The following is a 20,814-nucleotide window of genomic DNA, read 5'->3' as shown; positions in this document are numbered from 1 at the left end:
ATACTGCTGAGGGGAAAACTTCCAGCACTGGCACATGTAGCGAGCATGCACACTTAATATGGAATACACATAAGCAAGCACTTGCAGAAGAATGGACAGATTAGTCATATGACAAAAATAGTTTTCTCCTTTACTAACCAGCTAATACATCATTGGATTATTTTGTTTATTTTTGGCTCCGTGCGTCAAATTATTTTATTATAGTTGGTAGCATAACACTTAAAGTACAATAGTATACACACAATACCATCCATTTAACACTAGTGAAAAAGTTTGAGGTCATTCATGAGAATCCCACTTGAAAACCAAAAGGAGAAAAGTGACTTTTCACGTTTTCCTGCCAGTTCCACATTTTTTTTCAGAAGATGACCCCATAAAAAGGAATGACCAAAATGGAAAATAATAAATAGACAATGTTTCAAAAAGCTAGACAAGTGGTACAGTATTATGGCTTATTCATATTAAAAGAAGGGAAGAAGAGAGGTCAAGAGAGTGTAAATCCTGTTGAACTCAGTTATGAAATAACATATTTTGGTTTACTAAAGGATGCTAAGTGAGGAAGTTTTATAAAGGATCAGAATACAAGGTTAGGAGGTTATTGGAAATGGGCTGGAAGTATTCTAATCAAAAGCAAATCTATTTCACTTGTTGTTTGGTAAGTTTTCCCAAAATTTTCTTTTTATTCCTCTACACTTTTCGGCACAGAGACAGGTCATGAAGAACATAATTTCAAGAAATCAAAGAGGTGTGAAACAATTATTTAGGTGCTGAAAGTTCTTTGACTCTGTCTACAATTAATCAGCTTCATATCTTGATATATCTGAAATTTTGTGCATCATGTAAAGAAAATGGAGGGTCTAGGATATGCGTAATAGACAGGGCTTAAATTCTCAGACAGCATTTCCCAGAGCCCTCCATGCCCTTCTCCCCCGCAACATGCTATAAAAACACCGGAGGGGGGGAGGGGCTTGAAAATATTTACCGGGGTACGGCTCCAGACAGCTCTGCTGAATGTAAGCCCTGGTAATAGAAATTAGCATGTGATGTTATATTCTCTGGCAATTTCTGTAAAAGGAAAATGGTTCCTATGATCCTGATATTAAATGTGCCCAGCTGAACCTGCTGCACTTGCACAAAGCCCCTCAGATAGGTTTGCACAGCCTGCAGAATTGAGCATCCCAGCCCAGGTGGACAAACTCAGGCTATTGGGGCTCACACAAGTGAACTACAAATAACTATGTAGACAATGTTTTGAAGTTGCATCTCAAGCTTCGAAGCCCATCCCATTTTCTAGGCTTCAGACCCTGAGCTCCAGCCCAAGCCGCATCATCAAACTGTTGTCTACACAGCTATTTTTAGTGAACTAGTGTGAGCTCCTCTAGCCCAATTCTGTCAACCTGGGTTGGGAGGCTCACTCCTGCAGGTTGTGTAGACATACCCTATAAGGTTTCAAAGGGGTCTGCCCAACCAGGGGTCGTGAGTTCATCTATTTTTAGTAGTAGCTCCTATCATGTTAAAATAAGTGATAATTTTCATTTGTTCTCAAGGCAAAATTACTCATCAGTAGATTGTTCTAATTACACAATTTCTTCACTATGCGAACATATAACCATTTAAAATGCTATCAGCAGAATTCTGATTTTCAAAACAATTTGCTTGATATTAACTTTTTTACTAAATCAATTTATATATTCAGTTTTGTTTCCTTAAGCATGCAACCTTAATACTGCATTAATGAAATGAAATCTTAAAGACAAGTCAGGAAATATGATTATATTTGGATTAATGTTACTATCAGACCCTTAACGATAATTCTTCCACAATACTACTGAGGTGGAAGTCCAACTCAAACAGCTTAATGGGTCTAAATCAGGGGGCCCAGACAATTTCCATCCAAGAATATTAAAGGAACTGGCACATGAAATTGCAAGTCCAATAGGAAGGATTTTTAATGAATCTGTAAACTCAGGGGTCATACGCAATGACTGGAGAACTGCTAATATAGTTTCTATTTTTAAGAAAGGGAAAAATGTGATTCAGGAAACTACAGACTTGTTAGTTTGACCTCAATTGTATGCAAGATCTTTGAACAAATTTTGAAAGAAAAGTAGTTAAGGACATAGAGGTGAACAGTAATTGGGATAAAACACAACTTGGTTTTATAAAAGGTAGATCATGCCAGATCAACCTCATCTCCTTTGTCTAAAAAATCAGTTATCTTCTCAAAGAAAATGCAGTAGATCTAATCTACCTGGATTTCGGTAAGGCATTTGATATTGCTCCACATTGGAAATTATTAGTTAAATTGGAGAAGATAGGGATTAATATGAGAATTAAAAGGTGGATAAGGAACTGGTTAAAGGGGAGATTACAACTGGTCATACTGAACGGCGAACTATCAGGCTGGATTTCCTCAGGGATCAGTCTTGGGACCAGTCTTATTTAAAAACATTTTTATTACTGACCTTGGCACAAAAAGTGAGTGTGTGCTAATAAAATTTGCGGATCACACACAGTTGGGAGGTATTGCCAATATGGAGGAGGAAAGAATATCATACAAGATCTGGACAACCTTGTAAAACAGGAGTAATAGAAATGGGATGAAATTTAATAGCGCAAAGTGCAAGGTCATGCATTTAGGGACTAAGAAGATTTTTTGCTATAAGCTGAGGATGTATCAGTTGGAAGTGACAGAGATGGAGGAAGACCTTGGTGTATTGGTTGATCACAGGATGACAATGAGCCATCAATGTGCTGTGGCCGTGAAAAAAGCTAATGCAGTCCTATGATGCACCAGGCGAGGTATTTCCAGTAAAGACAGGGAAGCGTTAATATCATCATACAAGACAGTGGTGAGACCTCATCTGGAATAGTGTGTGCAGTTCTGGCCTCCCATGTTTAATAAAAATGAATTCAAACGGGAATAGGTGCAGAGAAGGGCTACTAGGATGATCTGAAGAATGAAAAACCTGCCTTCTGAGATGAGACTCAAAGAGCTTGGTTTGTTTAACCAAAAGATGGCTGAGGGGAGATAGGATTGCTCTGTAAAAATACATCAGAGAGATATACCAGGCAGGGAGAGGAGTTATTGGCATTAAGTGCCAACGTTGACACAAGAACAAATGGATATAAACTGGCCTTCAAGTTTAGGCTTGAAATTAGGTGAAGGTTTCTAACCATCAGAAGAGTGAAGTTCTGGAACTGCCTTCTGAGGGGAGCAGTGGGGGCAAAACACCTAACTGGCTTCAAGATTAAGCTTGATAAATTTATGAAGGGGATGGTCTGATGAGACTGCCTATAATTGCATGTGGCCCATCAGCAACTGCCAGTACCAAACATTTCTAACAGCCAGAGATGGGACACTAGATGTGGAGGGCTCTAAGTTACTACAGAGAATTCTTTCCCAGGTAATCTGCCTTGTTGATCTTGCCTACATGCTCAGGGTTTAACTGACTACAATATTTGGGGTCGGGAAGGATTTTTCCAGTGGGTCAGATTGGCAGAGACCCTGGCAGTTTTTTGCCTTCCTCTGCAGCATGATGCATGGGTCACTTGCAGGTTTAACCTAGTGTAAATGGTGAATTCTCTATAACTTGGAAGTCTTTAAACCATGATTTGAGGACTTCAGTAACTCAGCCAGAGGTTATGGGTCTATTACAGGAGTGGGTGGGTGAGGTTCTGTGGCCTGCAATGTGCAGGAGTTCAGACTAGATAATCATGATGGTCCCTTCTGACCTTAAAGTCTATGCATCTAATGACTATTTCTAGCTAAACATATTCATAACTAGTGCTTGAAAATGTTGCCTGCATGCAATGCAAAGTGTTACAATTATGAAAAACTTGTTTTTTGCATTTCCTGATCAAGTTCTTGTTTATTCATTTTGTTAGTGCATATATCATTTAAAAAAAATCAAAAGAAAATAAACTTACATTATGGGATCAATAAACGCCAGAAAGCACTTAAGTCCATCTCCATGTAGTATTGCACTTAAGCCTGTGCTTAACTGTCAGCATGTGATTGTGTCCCATAGAGTTCAATGGGATTTAAGCACATGCTTAAAGTGAAGCACATGATCAAATGCTGTCGTGAATGGATTTATTTTTCCAGAACTGGGGCCATAATACATTCCATATAGTAATATTATGAAGCTGTTACACTTAACTGCGAGTGGAAAAGACTTGTTTGTTAAACTAGTAGAAATCAGTGTTTATTGCAGTCAAACCACCTAGCACTGAGAGTTTCTGTGACCATACCAGCTAAGAGAAGATGAGCCTCGACAGTTCTCAGATAAGAAACCTCAAAGGAAAATCCAATTCGTATAAAAGAGGTACTAGTAAACCAATAAAAAGCAATGTTCTGCCGCTTGCAGATTGAACCGTCCGGGGGTATTGTGCTGTGAGATGGTGGGTGCTTTTATTTTTATTTATTTATTTTTAAGATGTGACCAAACTGATATCCAGATGAGCTTTGGTCCTTTAATTTCTCATGGAACTACTTGAAATAATAGAAACAACAATCTTAGCATTCTGGCCACATTCTACTTTGGGCAATTATATTGTGCGGACTTAAATTCCCCTACCTTTTAAATTGGATGTGGTATAATTCACTTGTCCCATATCCTAAACTTTGATAGATCATGAAAAAGATGGCCCTTAATGCAGCTTTTTGGTCTTAAACTTTGCAGAGAAGTAGGAGGAAACTGCTTGATTTTAGGTCTTTTAACAGAATTATCAGGTTTTCATATCACGAAAGTGAAAATTTTCCTGATTGCCTCTTAAACTCCATTTTAGAGTACAAATGAAGGAAGGGGCTATATAACATAAAAGAAAACACAATGCCAAGAATAGAATGGAGACAATGAAGACCAGAGAGAAGGGAAAAGGAAGGAGGGGAGACTTTGGCTGTAAAGTTAAGTATCAAGCCAAAAGAAAGGGGTCTAGTTACTGAATCAACCACACATGAAGCACCTGCATGCTCTTTGTCTGGCTTCTACCCATAAGTTAAGGATAATGCTGCTTAAGCTTAAGCGATGTGGAAAGATCACAACTTGTGATAGTTGGAAGTACAGTAACCATGGATTTCCATCAGTACATCATAAGACCGTCTCACTAAAGAACATCTATTTCCTGTGGAGCTCATAAATGCCTCTTATTATTAAAGCCCACACTGTAAAGTTACGTAAGGATTAATAAGAAATCTTCTCTTTGAATAAAATGCTGGTTTAATTTTCAGTCATTAAGACCAACCTCCTGCATTGACAAATGGCTTTTCCTGCGCCAAACACCTGCATTTGTGCTGTCCCCAGTTCTAGTTATTAGCATAATTTGTTGCAATTGACTTAAATCCCATTTCCCCATGAGCTTCATTGGTTGGTATATTCTGGGAAGGCATCAAATGCTTGTCTTTTTCAATCAAATTTCTGTGTATGAATTAAAGTTTTCGTGGCTCTGATCCCTCCTAATTAGAAGGATGTGGGAAGTCGCAGAGAGAAACAAGAGGTAGTCATGCAGAAAAGAACTAGCCCTGCCACTGTTTACTCACGCATGGGGTTAATCCTGCCATCACCAATTTGGCAGACACATGACTGCCCCAAAGGAACGGATAGTGGGGGGAAAAAAATAAATATTGTGGATACCTCATTTCCATTAAGTCTGTCACTAATGGTTTGCTGACTTGCCTACCAACTTAAAGTGCAAGCAGAAGGAGCAACTCCGACGAAAGTAGTAAAAGGAGTATGATTTTCTGTTTTTTCCACATTTTAAAAGGGATTTCCCAAATCATAAGCAATGTGAAAATAAGCCATTTAAAGAGAGAGATTAATTTTTAATTAAAACACACCGAAGACAGATTTGGTGAGGGAAGAAAGCATTTATTTTCTATTTAATGTCTCAGTGCCTTTATAAGAGCAAAATTAGATAATTCTTTTGCTAGAAAAGCATCTTTCACTCCATAAAGAAATATTAATTTTCTCCCCTACTTGACAAAAGGCTTTTGGTACTGGTACAGTGGTTAAATTTATAGTACTATCTATATTCTTACAGTTTACTTCACATTTTTCAGATTGCTAACCAAATGCATGCTCAGGAGAAAATTACAATGGATTATACAGAGTGATAAATATCCTATCTATCTTCTCACACAGCAGGTCTGCTCTCTTCATATACTTAAAGCAGAGGTGAGCAAACTACGGCCCACGGGCCACATCTGGCCCTGGGACCGTCCTGCCCGGCCCCTGAGCTCATGGCTGGGGAGGCTGTCCTCCCTCCCCTGCAGCCACACCGCCATGCGGCACAATGCTCTGGGCGGCAGGGCTACAGAACCCGGCCTGACCCGGTGCTCTGTGCTGCGCGGCGCAACTGCCTGTCCTGGTGCAGCCACGCTGCCAGCCACTGGCGCTCCAGGCAGCGTGGTAAGGGGGCAGGGGAGTTCGGGGGGTGGTCAGGGGCGTGGATACGGGTTGGGGCAGTTAGAGGGCGGGGAACAGGGGTTGAATGGGGACAGGGGTCCCGGGGGGCAGTCAGGAAGGAGAGGAGGGGTTGGATGGGGTGCAGGGGGCAGTCAGGTGACCGGGACCCCTGCCCTCTGCTCCCTGGCGGGGGGGGGGAGGAGGGTGAGTCAGGAAGAAGGGGGGGTTGAATGGGGCGGCGGGGGGCAGTTAGGGGTGGTGGGTCCGGGGGCGGTCAGGGGACCGAGAGCTGGGGTGGGGATGGGGTAGGTGTCCCCAGGGGGTCATCAGGGAACAGGGGGGTGTTGGATGGGGCAGGAGTCCTGGGGGGGCCATCAGGGGATGAGAAGCGGGGGAATCGGATAGGGGGCGGGGGCCGGGCCATGCCTGGCTGTCTGGGGAGGCACAGCCTCCCCTAACCAGCCCTTCATACAATTTCAGAAACCCGATGCAGCCCTCAGGCCAAAAAGTTTGCCCGCCCCTGACTCAGAGTGATCTCTGTTCAGTTTTTTGACAAAGCTACGTTTTTATTGCACTGCACACCTGTTAGCACTACAGAGCTAACTATTCTATTCTAGCACATGAATGCTTGGAAATTGTTATCAGCGTTCTAATTCTTAAATATTTATTACTTATGATACATAAGCCAGAAAGAACTTACCTTGCTAACAGATCACAGGCATACTACGCAGAACTTACAAATGGAGAAGTTTTGAAATCAAGTGAGAGCATTTGTCCACAGTGTCCATGCCAAGTTACTTCAGCCTAGTGTTTTTTTGTTGTTCTTTCCCTGTCATCTGCTCCTCCTCTGCTCCTCCCTCCCTCAGCCCAGGGTTTCACCTTCCTTCACTAACTTAAAACCAACAAGATATTTTGCTCAGTTTTCTAAAACACTTACTCTTGGGAAAGAAACAACAGTAAGTTGTTGGATCCAAAACTCATTGCCTATTTCAAGAAAATTTACTTAAGCCTTTCCATAAGATAAGTTATGTTTATAATAGTTAAAGAAATAGCATGTAAAAAGAAAGAGCTAACATTACAAACACTACACCCTGGTAACTTAGGCTATATCTACACTAGAACTTTTGTCGGTTAGAAGTGTGAAAAAAAAAACCCCTGACTGACAAAAATTACACCTACAGAAGTGCCAGTGTGGACAGTGCTACGCTGGCAGAAGACACTCTCCCGCCGCCTACTGGGGGTGGTTATATTGTGCTCATGGGACAGCTCTTTCCTGTTGGCATAGAGTGGCTACATGGGAGACCTTACAGCAGCACAGTTGCATCGGTACAGCTGTGCCACTGTAAGGTATCTAGTATAGACATAGCCTAAGTCTTGCTTAGGAGTCTCTTTTTACTATTGGTTATACAACAAAGTGCTTGGTGATAAACTACCTTAATGGGTGATTTATACACCCTTTAACAAAGTAGTATGGATTTAGCCATATGACATCCCTTAGTGCAAGGAACAGCACCTCACTACTCATCTTTTCCAGATCATGAAAAGTATTCATTTACAGTTGCTTTTTCCTCTCTTCCCTGCCCCATCTTTCATAAATTCAGAACATACTAATTTTAAAAGCTTTTCCCACTAAATATTCAAGAGACCCCAAAACAGCTGGCATTTTTTAAATTGCTGCTTCCCTCTAGTTACTTTCATATCTGCTAATACTTATAGTTCCAACATTTGAGTTAATTGCCAGGGAACTAATCAAATAAGCAGCTCCTCCCCTTATCCATCTCCAATCAAAGATAGCTTTACCTGCCATTCTGACCACATCAGTGTTTTTCAAATGTTTTCAGGAGCTGTCTTCTGCCTCTTGGATCAAATTTAAACTTTTCAGTACTCACCTTTAAGGTCTTGCACAGCTCAGCTTCCACTTACCTCTCTTTTCACTTCTCCCTTGCTGCTTCATGTACCTAACTGGCACATTCAGCTATCTTTCCCCTACTTCCCTCATCCTCATTTCATCATGCATTTTTCTAGGTGGACTCCTCCTGAAGGTCGAAACAACAGACTGGACTTCTACATAGAGTGTTTCCGCCAACGTGCACGGGCTGAAATTGTGGAAAAGCAGCACCACTTGCCCCATAACCTCAGCCGTGCAGAACACGATGCCATCCATAGCCTCAGAAACAACTCTGACATAATCAAAAAGGCTGACAAAGGAGGTGCTGTCGTCATCATGAGTAGGTCGGAATATGAACAATAGGCTGCTCGGCAGCTCTCCAACACCACTTTCTACAAGCCATTACCCTCTGATCCCACTGAGGGTTACCAAAAGAAACTACACCATTTGCTCAAGAAACTCCCTGAAAAAGCACAAGAACAAATCCGCACAGACACACCCCTGGAACCCCAATCTGGGGTATTCTATCTGCTACCCAAGATCCATAAACCTGGAAATCCTGTACGCCCCATCATCTCAGGCATTGGCACCCTACAAAGCCAGACAATCCTGCTGTCAGACTCCCTCCTCAGGCCCTACGCTACCAGCACTCCCAACTATCTTCAAGACACCACTGACTTCCTGAGGAAACTACAATCCATCGGTGATCTTCCTGAAAGCACCATCTTGGCCACTATGGATGTAGAAGCCCTCTACACCAACATTCCACACAAAGATGGACTACAAGCCGTCAAGAACACTATCCCCGATAATGTCACAGCAAACCTGGTGGCGGAACTTTGACTTTGTCCCCAAATGTGAAATAATTATGGGTGAGGACAATGTATACCTTCAAATCAGTGGCACTGCTATGGGTACCCGCATGGCCCCACAGTATGCCAACATTTTTATGGCTGACTTAGAACAATGCTTCCTCAGCTCTCGTCCCCTAATGCCCCTACTCTACTTGTGCTACATTGATGACATCTTCATCATCTGGACCCATTGAAAAGAAGCCCTTGAGGAATTCCACCATGATTTCAACAACTTCCATCCCTCCATCAACCTAAGCCTGGACCAGTCCACACAAGAGATCCACTTCCTGGACACTACAGTGCTAATAAGCGATGGTCACATAAACACTACCCTATACCGGAAACCTACTGACCGCTATTCCTACCTACATGCCTCCAGCTTTCACCCAGACCACACCACACGATCCACTGTCGACAGCCAAGCTCTACGATACACCCGCATTTGCTCCAACCCCTCCAGACAGAGACAAACACCTACACGATCTCTATCAAGCATTCTTAAAACTACAATACCCACCTGCGGAAGTGAAGAAACAGATTGACCGAGCCAGAAGAGTACCTAGAAGTCACCTACTACACGACAGGCCCAACAAAGAAAATAACAGAACGCCACTAGCCATCACCTTCAGCCCCCAACTAATACCTCTCCAACTCATCATCAAGGATCTACAACCTATCCTGAAGGACGACCCATCACTCTCACAGATCTTAGGAGACAGGCCAGTCCTTGCTTACAGACAGCCCCCCAACCTGAAGCAAATACTCACCAGCAACCACACACCACACAACAGAACCGCTAACCCAGGAAAACTATCCTTGCAACAAAGCCCGCTGCCAACTGTGTCCACATATCTATTCAGGGGCACCATCATAGGGCCTAATCACATCAGCCACAATATCAGAGGCTCGTTCACCTGCACATCTACCAATGTGATATAGGTTTCAGAGTAACAGCCGTGTTAGTCTGTATTCGCAAAAAGAAAAGGAGTACTTGTGGCACCTTAGACTAACCAATTTATTTGAGCATGAGCTTTCGTGAGCTACAGCTCACTTCATCGGATGCATACTGTGGAAATTGCAGAATATCATTATTATATACACAGACACCATGAAACAATACCTCCTCCCACCCCACTATCCTGCTGGTAATAGCTTATCTAAAGTGATCATCAAGATGGGCCATTTCCAGCACAAATCCAGGTTTTCTCACCAGGATAGTGGGGTGGGAGGAGGTATTGTTTCATGGTGTCTGTGTATATAATAATGATATTCTGCAATTTCCACAGTATGCATCCGATGAAGTGAGCTGTAGCTCACGAAAGCTCATGCTCAAATAAATTGGTTAGTCTCTAAGGTGCCACAAGTACTCCTTTTCTTTTTTTCAATGTGATATATGCCATCATGTGCAAGCAATGCCCCTCTGCCATGTACATTGGTCAAACTGGACAGTCTCTACATAAAAAAATAAATGGACACAAATCAGATGTCAAGAATTATAACATTCAAAAACCAGTCGGAGAACACTTCAATCTCTCTGGTCACTCAATTACAGACTTAAAGGTGGCAATACTTCAACAAAAAGACTTCAAAAACAGACTCCAACGAGAGACTGCTGAATTGGAATTAATTTGCAAACTGGATACAATTAACTTAGGCTTGAATAGAGACTGGGAGTGGATGTGTCATTACACAAAGTAAAACTATTTCCCCATGTTTATCCCCTACACCCCCCCACTGTTCCTCAGACGTTCTAGTGAACTGCTGGAAATGGCCCACCTTGATTATCACTACATAAGGTTTCCCCGCCTCTGCCCCCTATTCTCCTGCTGGTAATAGCTCACCTTAAGTGATCACTCTGGTTACAGTGTGTATGCTAACACCCATTGTTTCATATTCTCTATGTATATAAATCTCCCCATTGTATTTTCCACTGAATGCATCCGATGAAGTGAGCTATAGCTCACAAAAGCTTATGCTCAAATAAATTTGTTAGTCTCTAAGGTGTCACAGGTACTCCTTTTCTTATTGTGAATACAGACTAACACGGCTGCTACTCTGACTCCTACATCTGTAATTCCCTTTCTGATCCAGTTGTCCTTCCACTCCTGAAGGCCTATAAGTCCTAGTCTCACCTCAATGCTATCGAAGCAGAAACAAGTTTTAGGAAACCCTCACAATGCATATATTATTAACCAAAGTAATCACAGAGTCCTATTGTTGCTTGTCTCCCCTTTTCCTTCGCATCTCCTGCCCCTACAGCTTGTCAACTTCTCCTGACATGCAATATCTTAACTCCAATTGTAAGTTCCTCAGGATATTAGAATCTATTTCTCTAAAATGCCACACACAATATCACTATATAAATAAATAACAATTAAATACAGGACCTTTTCTTGCAAACCCTTGTGACAGGGTCAGGCCAGATGGCTACAGGAGAGTAATTGAAGGCAGATATATTAGCCCTAGGTTAAGTAGGTCCCTTTTCCCTGGGTAAGGTAACAGGGAAGGTTCCAGAACAATCAGGAACCTTCTGGAGACAATTAAGACAGGCTGATTAGAACACCTGCAGCCAATCAAGAAGCTGGTAGAATCAATTAAGGCAGGCTAATCAGGGCACCTGGGTTTTAAAAAGGAGCTCACTTCAGCTTGTGGTGTGCATGTGAGGAGTTGGGAGCAAGAGGCACGAGGAGATGAGAGTGAGAACGCGGACCGTTGGAGGACTGAGGTGCACAAGCATTATCAGACACCAGGAGGTAGGTCCTATGGTGAGGATAAAGAAGGTGTTGGGAGGAGGCCCTGGGGAAGTAGCCCAGGGAGTTGTAGCTGTCACACAGCTATTCCAGGAGGCACTCTAGACAGCTGTATTCCACAGGGCCCTGGGCTGGAACCTGGAGTAGAGGGCGGGCCCGGGTTCCCCCCAAATCCTCCCACAGGAGTCGTCGACCTGGACTTTCTGTGAATTCAGAAAAACGGCCAAGTTGAGGCTGCCGTGAAGCTCCAAGGCAAGCAAATCCGCCAATAAGCGCAAGACCCACCAAGGTAGAGCAGGAACTTTGTCACACCCTTAATCTTGCAAGTTATCCCACTGAAATCAATGAAACAATTTACAGGCTCAAAAAAGAAGCTGAGAAAACTCTTTAAAAGTGAACTCCGCTTTCAAAGCCAAGAGTTGGCAAGCATAATTTTATCAGCAATTTCCTGAGATTAAAATGTCTCAGTTTCTGAGCAGACTGCTTTATTTCTTTAGAGTAGAGGCCCTCCCTCTGCTACTAACTCTTGGTATGTGTAACAATAACTCTATTCTAATTTCTAGAAGTACAATAGACTAAGTTGTCAGACTTTTTCTTACGTGGCTGATACATAAGAACAGGGGTGGGCAAACTTTTTGGCCTGAGGGCCACATCTGGGTATGGAAATTGTCTGGTGGGCCATGAACGTTCACAAAATTGGGGGTTGGCGCACGGGAAGGGGTGAAGGCTCCGGCTGGGGGTGTAGGCTCTGAGGTGGGGCCAGAAATAAGGAATTCAGGGTGTGGGAGGGGGCTCTGGGCTTGGCAGAGGGTTGGCGGGGGTGAGGGCTCTGGCTGGGGATGTGGGCTCTGGGATGGGGCTGGGGTGAGGGTTTGGGGGTGCAGGAGAGTGCTCTGGGTTGGGACTGAGGGGTTCGAAGGGCAGGAGGGGGATTAGGCCTGGGACAGGGGTGTGGGAGGGGGTCAGAGGTTCAGGCTCTGGCCAGGTAGCTCTGTGCACTGCCCTGTCCGCAGGCAGCGCCCCTGCAGCTCCCATTGGCCGTGGTTCCCGGACAATGGGAGCTGCGGGGGTGGTGCTTGTGGCAGGGGCAGCGTGCGGAGCCCCCTGGCTGCCCCTATGCATAGGGGCTGGAGTGGGGACATGCCGTTGATTCCGGGAGCCACGGCACACACAGAGCAGGGGAAGCCCTCGACCCCACTCCCCGGCGGGTGCTCGAGGGCTGGATTAAAATGTCTGAAGGGCCGGATACGGCCCCCGGGCCACAGTTTGCCGACCCCTACATAAGAAGTACATCTAGAAAAGGGGAAACTTATTATAAAACTGTAGAAGTTATAGGTGGAAAGACCTACCTTATTTATGCCCCAAACTAGCAAAGCACTTAACAGGACTTCACAAGTTTAAAAATAAACACATGCTTAAATGTTTTTTTTTTTTGAAGTGGGGTTCATATTCATCTCCCTGCTCATTCAAATGCCTGCTATATCTAGAGTAAGAATTTTGCTAACTCCAAGATACATTGAAGCTTAGCAGCAGTACAGATTTGTGTAAACTGCAGATGAACAGCAGTTGGTGGTATTCAAGTACTGATAATACGCATGGCAAGAAGAGCTCCAAATGTCTTTGTCCACAGATGTCATGGTTAGTTTTGTCAGGATATGACCGGAAAAATATTCCAAAAGTCTTTGAGCAGAGGACACATGAAGCTCAGAGACAGGTAAGAAAAATTTAGAATTTCTGTCATCACACATTAGGCATTCTTTTTTTTGTCTTGGCTCAGAAGAAAATACACACTGCAGTGGGTGTATTATATGGTGTGTGTGATTGTTCAAAAAACGAATTCTGCATTTCTTTGTATCTTCTTTACCTCATTTCACTTTTGAAAATCTATGTGCCAGTGTCCTTGTCACGTCTTCTTAAAACAAAGTCATTAAAAGAAAGAATGGTCAGTGAAATAAAATGAATACCTAGCATCCTGGCAGTGAAATAATTCCCTTCTCCCCCCGTACCTCCACCCCCAAGTATTTCTAGTACACACAGTATTAGAAACAGAAATAATACCAGAGACAATATTCTAACTATAAAAGGCCTTCGCCAGGAAATGAACATAGGAAAATTAGCTGTAGAGAAAAGAACCTGAGGAGCAGGATACAATGGGAACAGTGAAAGGAGAAAACATGGGCAAGAAAAGGACAGTGTGAAAAACAGGGGAGTTTGGTAATATAGTAATGCTTCTTTCCTTCTCTTTTCCTTATAAAATGCAGATAAAGAGATTCGATAATTTCAATCTTCTTACTAATCTTCATTCCAACCATTCATTTCAAAACTTGACTTAAAAAAAACCTTTTAAAATCTGTTATCACCTCAAATGTGAAATTTCAAGAGCTGTCATGATTCAGTTAACGACTCCCTTCCTCCCCCCCCCCCCCCCCAACCCAAAACTAACCTGGACGGAGTGCCAGACTGCTCAGAGAGGGTGTAATCACATTGCCTCTGATAGCTGGACTACAGAGCATATAAGACCTTTAGTTAAAACAGCAGGAGATTGTGTTTTTGGAATGAAACATTGACCCGGTAGTCCAGACAGCCACAGCCAGCAATCTGAATGATTAACATGACATTTATGTAACCAAAGAATCAGCCTCCTTAATTTAAGTGACCCATTTGACTATAAAAGTTTCTCATGCATTTTCATGATGATTTTTAAATACTTTGGTTTTCTTCAAATGAAGGAAGAATGTTCTTGTAGTTAAAGGTAAATTCTAATCCCAGTTCTTCCATGAATATTTGGAGTAATTTTGGGCAAGCCACTTAGTTTTACAAAATACCTAAAATACAAATATTGAATTAAACAACAAAACAGACTTTTAAACGTCTAAGTCGCCACTTGTCAACACATTGTTCTCTGCTTGGCAGTTAACCTACATGTGGATGAAATTAAAAAAACACTGTCTTGTGTTTTAGAATAAAACCTTAAAAGTAATATTCTGAATGATGCAAAGTGCAGAGTCTTCTATACACCAGCTCTTTGTGTATACTTGTATAGGCACTGAAGGCCGAAGTGTTTCAGTGGAGATCTCAGGACAGGATGCTCCTCTATCTGGGACCAATTCTGGTTGGTCCCTGGTCAAACTAGAGAGGTGTTCAATTAATAAAGGTAATTTAGCATTGTAAAATGATTAGGGATACCTTTGGGTGGTTTCTTACAAGGAAGGAGGTCTTTAAATACAGTACTATTTATTAGTTTTAATCCTTACTAAACTAATTATAAGCGATTCTGAACTGAAACCCCCTATACAAATTACCAAAGCCACACCCAAACCCCAACTGCACCCACACCAACTGGCCCTCCAGACCTTGCCTTCAGGCCCTTGTCCCGCAACCTCAGTTGGCTGAACACCATCTAGCCGATCTGTCTCTGAAACACACCCAGGAAACAATTGGTATTCACTCATGCTTCACACCATCCACATCTTTGCCCTGGTGTCCCACCCTGACACCAAGTGGCAGGACCTGCTGCCACCTAAGGAGGACCAGTCTGTACTTCACTCTGGGTCTTCTGTACTTCACTCTGGGTCTACTGCCCTCCTGGGATACTAGCTGATGGCTCCTTCATGGAATCATGAGCACAGGCATGTACCTGGCATGGTTCAAGAACTCCCTGACACCTGTTCTTTCTGTGGCCAGAGGGAGATCCTGGCATACGTCTATGTAAGGTGTGTCAGATTGTAGACCCTCTTCTGGCTCCACTAGAACCTCTTAAGGATATTCTGGCTGCACTGTCTCCCACATCTCCTTATCCTAGTACACCCCATCCATGGGCCCAGAAAGTCATGAGACCTCATAATCAACCTCCTCCTGGTGCTGGCCAAGTCAGCCATCCATCATAGTAGGAGAAGAAAGCTGAATGGGGCACGGGTGCTCTGTGACTGTGGCCTAATTCCTGTGCCTTATCTGCTCACATATCACAGAGTTCCTCTGAAGAGCATCCACTGACTCCTTAGACTCCTTTAAGGAGCAGTGGGAGCTGTCTGGCGTTCTCTGCTTGGTGCGTCCCCATCCCCCGCAATCCCTCATTATTACCCTCTGACCTCACCCCTGACCCTGTTTTTTTCATTTGTTGTCTGATGTAACCACCTGATGCCTGGGTCCAGTGGTTCCTCATTCTTAATTGAGGGGGAAGGCCTTTTGTTTTGGGTAGGCCTGTGCCTGCCCACCCTCAGTGCGTCAAACAGTACCCACACCAACTCTGAAAAAGTCTGAATCCAAACTTTGCAGGTTTACTACCCAGGCACTTCCTTAAAAAAATAACAGACACACAGATTAAGGACAAAACTTTTGGAACCAATGCACACTCTAGTGAGCACCTAATCACTCACGTAGTCTCATTGGGTTTCCGCAATATGGCCTTAAGAAAAAAATTAGAAGAAAAATAAACAAACCAAAAATAATAGGTTGGGTTTATAAACAATAAATCCCGTTGAAAACGTGATCATTTTTGACTGAATTGCGAAATGAATAGATATATAAAAATAATTAGTCATGCAATTTTTATAGGGCCTCACAAAATGTTAACTTGAAGTTTAAATTATAATTTGTCTTAGATATGAGGCTTGAAAGCTAAACAAAGTTTGCAAACAGAAGGATAACACACTCCCCAAGACAGCAGTGGTACAGATTCAGAGAGTTAGTGGGGTTTGGGAAGTGGGTAGAGATGAGACTAACCCACTCTGGGTCCTCTAACTGACTGGAGAAAGACAGCAGGAGGGGAGATCTGCTGATGGCTATTCCCCAGCTTTACCTTTCACCTCTAACACAGGACAGGAACTTTTTAAACCTTGTCTTACAAAAAGGTCTAAAAGGATGGGGAGAATTTGAGGAAATACGGTTGAATCCAAGTGCTATTTTCTTTGATGCAATTTCAATTGACTCCCACAAGAAAGTCATAGAGCAACACCTGACACTGCATAAGTGTGTTATGCTGCATTGTCCAGATTCAATGTATGTAAATATGATGCAATATCTCTCAATTCCCATATCTCATCCTCTCCCTCCTCATTCCACCCTTTTCTGGGTGATACCTTCAAAGTTCGTTGGTGGTGGTAGTGCAAGGGGTCTGTACACTCTGAGATCATGGTGCTTCGTTCCATGGTCTGGCTCACACACAAACATTAGCCAGTGCAGAGAGTTCTCCTGCGATTAGTACTCTGTTTGCTGGTGTAAGAGTGGAAAATGGCCCAGATGTCATTGACGATGCCAAACCATGCTGTTATGACCTATGGGCTGAGTGTCAACATTCCGTTGCCTTGCACAGAAACATGCTATATAGAGACCCACACACCTAGGTGCTCATGAATATACGGTGAGCAAATTTCACTCTCTCAATCAAATAATGAAAAGGACCTCTGTGATAACACACTGCAATAATCCAGCCCTCATTACAAATTTTTAGTTGACAGAAAAGAATAAAGAGGAACGATGGAACATAATCAAATCTCCCCCCAATAAATTACTTATATTTATACCAAATACAAAATGCAGCCAGAAAAACAAAGATAAAAATGTGATATCAAAATTATGTTCTGTACAAAGACTAAAATGTTAAGTAGAGCACCTGTTTGTGTGCAACACAGGTCTTGTATGAAAGGGGGAAAGGCACAGCAAAACAGTACACAGGCTTTTACAGCATATGTTTTTGCAAGGACTATAATACATGTTTTTAATCTATGAAACATCTGGGACCAAAAAATCAATTTGTACCTTTTTTTAACATAGAATAGTTTTAAAGTTTGTAATCCAGTTTCTACAATATAAAACTGCACAAAACTAACAGCACAGGGCTTTAGGCTTTTTTTGGGAATATAAAATATGCAGAATCCTACCAGGCCATATTGCCATGGGCTGTGTTGTCAAGGTGACAGAGTAGCTCCAGGGTTTGAGTGTTGCTTGATGAATCATCAGGGGATTCATGACTGCCTGATTCCAATTCCTTCGGCATCCTCCAAACAGCCGCACATGTCATGACTTTACTGTCTGAAGCTAAGCAACAGAGGATAATGTCAACAGATCATTGTACAGGAGACATACTGTACACATGCATCAACATCTATGCAAATCTTTAAGCAATGCACATCTGCTGTTTAAAATATTTAAAATATTATATTAAGCTGAATTCAAAGAACATACCACACAGATAAAGGCGCAGACCTCAAGTCAGCAATCAGTTCACTGCAGAACTCATAATTAGCATACATTTAACCCACTTTTCCATGTTTTAAAGCCAAAATTCAGTTCTGATGAAAACAGATTTTCCAAGCCCCATTCCCCATATGTTCCTTTCAATTAATGTTAGAAATGAAAATGACCCCTTCTCAAGTGTATAGTTTGCACCTTAACGGTAATAATTTAGCCACAATTTTAAAATTTCTTCTTGTGGATTTGCTGGGTTATCCCCAGTTTGCATGTATGGCACTAAGTCACATCCTTTGCTGTGAAAGACTGTTTAGCAAAAAGAGTTCTCCTCTAAACATATATGCATTCAAATTCCTCCCTTTAATTCCAGCTGTAAAAACAGAGTTTCCAAAAAAGACAAATACAGGATTTATTTTTATTTATTTTTAAAAAGCAGCAACATCTCTTGAAACCCCTTCATGTTTAAACTTGCCTTTAAAAAAAAAAAGATGTTGCAAAATATAGGTGTATCTATGAGAACAGTCTATCAGCACTAAAGGGAAAAGAATGTTGTGGGGCCCATCTTCATTCCTGCACCGTGTGTAGCAATTTGCATCAGTGCAAAGTGGGTGTAAGCATTACTAGATCAGAATGGCAATAATTTGCAACCACTTTGCACTGGTGCAAATTGCTATGCAACAGAAAATCTGGTCCAAGGTCAACAAGGGAATAGCACAGGGGTGGGCAAACTTTTTGGCCCAAAGGCCACATCTGGGAATAGAAATTATATGGCAGGCCATGAATGCTCAGAAAATTGGGATTGGGGTGTGGGAGGGGGTGAAGGCTCTGGTTGGGGGGTGCAGGCTCCAGGGTGGGACCAGAAATTAGGAGTTCAGGGTGAGGGAGGGGGCTCCAGGCTGGGGCAGAAGGGTTCGGAGGATGGGAGGGGGATCAGGGCTGGGGCAAGGGATTGAGGTGCGGGAAGGGGTGCAAGCTCCAGCTAGGGGTGCGGGCTCTGGGGTGGGACTAGGGATGAGAAGTTTGGGGTGAAGGAGGGTGCTCTGGGCTGGGATTGAGGGGTTTGGAGGGCGGGAGAGGGATCAGAGTTGGAGGAGGGGGTTGGAGCGCTGGAGGGGGCCAGGGGTGCAGGCTCTGGGCAGCACTTACCTCAAGCAGCTCCTGGAAACAGCAGCCATGTCCCCCCCATGTCCTATGCAGAGCCACGGCCAGGCAGCTCTGCACTCTGCCCTGTCTGCAGGCACCGCCTCTGCAGCTCCCATTGGCTGCAGTTCCCAGCCAATGGGAGCTGGGGGATGGTGCTTGGGGGGGGGGCAGCGTGCAGAGCAGGAGCGAGAGCAGGGCCTTACTGCTGTTTCCGGGAGTGGCCCCAGACCCCACTCCCCAGCGGGAGCTCGAGGGCCAGATTAAAAGAGCTGGTGGGCCACATCCGGCCCACGGGCCACAGTTTGGCCACCCCGAAATAGCAGGTCAGTACAAGATACTGCTGCACACAAAAATCTTACCATTGATGGCAATATTGAGGAGACCACTAATAGTAGGGGATTGGGTTGGGGGGGCAGTTTGGGGAAGATTGAATCCCTATTAAAATGGTCTATATGAAAATCCAATGGGTAAGTAATGGTTAATTTAAAAAAAAAAACATTTCCTTTTGAAGAGTCGCTTTGTATTAGTAACAGAGATGAGGGACTTCCTTTTCTGAGTACATATGACTGGTTTTAGTCTGGAGCTATGAACTGAGGTGGTTCTGCTGACTTTGAGAATTGAGGGAAAGGAAATGGAAGCAACTGTACTACAAATCAGTATCTTGGACTAAGATGTCAGCAACATGGATACAGAAACCAAACAAGTCCATATTACAAAGCAGTTTGACGCAAATATATAAATAAGGCATACGAACTACTTCCCCAGGGACAGAAAGAGGGTAAGCATTTAATCCAAAATAATTAATAATAAATCTTAGTTATCAGTGAGATACAGGAAAAGTAACTAGATAAAAATTGGATGAAATTAGGAAAGACCAACAGAAGATGATGACAATCACTTCAAAGGAGGAGGGCTGAAGGGGAGGCTTAATTTACTGTGCAGAGTTCAGAATTTGTTATCTGGTAAATGTATACACTAGGATGTGACAAGAACAGAGTCTGGAATTTGTACATGAATTTGGTCAAAGAGGCGATTTAGAATCATACGGTGTTGGACAATCCCCTTTCGTCTGTTGCTATGCAAACAGACCTGTACTAATTGTAGTGCATGCTGAGTGATTGATCAATATTTAAAACTCAGCAAGTACTATGCCAAATTCCCCACTTCAATTCAATGTAGGTACTGAACAAAAAAGAAAAAGCAACTCTATACTGTATTGCTATTTTTCCTTACCAAAGGGTAAAGCATTGCACCTAACACACTAAGCACCTCCACCATACAAAGAAGAACTACTCACTTAAGCTAAATTTACAGTAAGTTCTGTGAAGACATAATTTCTTGAGAATGCTATGTTTGTGTACTCCGTATCAGCGATGAGAAAGCATATTGTTTAAAAAAAAAAAAAAAAAGCAAGCACTTGGAGGCTGTCCCACTAGCACCGAGAGATGCACAGAGAACCACGAAAGGAGTAAGCAGCTCAGAAGAGGCCATGGCACATAAACTCTCCAGAGTCTTAACTAGGGTTAAGATCCATAGTGCCTTTGGGGAGAAAATGGCAAGTGGTTTTCAGCTAGATTCTTTTG

At 42.9% G+C, this 20,814-nt stretch overlaps 1 protein-coding gene across 3 annotated transcripts in view; it reads right to left on the bottom strand.

Moving 5' to 3' along the window:
• Positions 1-20,814, bottom strand: part of EIPR1 (EARP complex and GARP complex interacting protein 1) — a 168,525-nt gene that overhangs the window by 71,894 nt on the left and 75,817 nt on the right. For all 3 annotated transcript variants that reach the window (XM_037894138.2, XM_043542302.1, XM_037894139.2), the window contains one exon: positions 17,779-17,935. In XM_037894138.2, coding sequence (XP_037750066.1) covers positions 17,779-17,935 — 157 coding nt within the window. The remainder of the gene's footprint in view (positions 1-17,778; positions 17,936-20,814) is intronic.

The sequence above is a fragment of the Chelonia mydas genome, chromosome 3 (genome assembly GCF_015237465.2).
Source record: "Chelonia mydas isolate rCheMyd1 chromosome 3, rCheMyd1.pri.v2, whole genome shotgun sequence".
Taxonomy (NCBI): Eukaryota; Metazoa; Chordata; order Testudines; family Cheloniidae; genus Chelonia; species Chelonia mydas.
The sequence above is the reverse complement of the archived record's forward strand: the minus strand, read 5'-3'. Positions and strand labels throughout refer to the sequence as shown.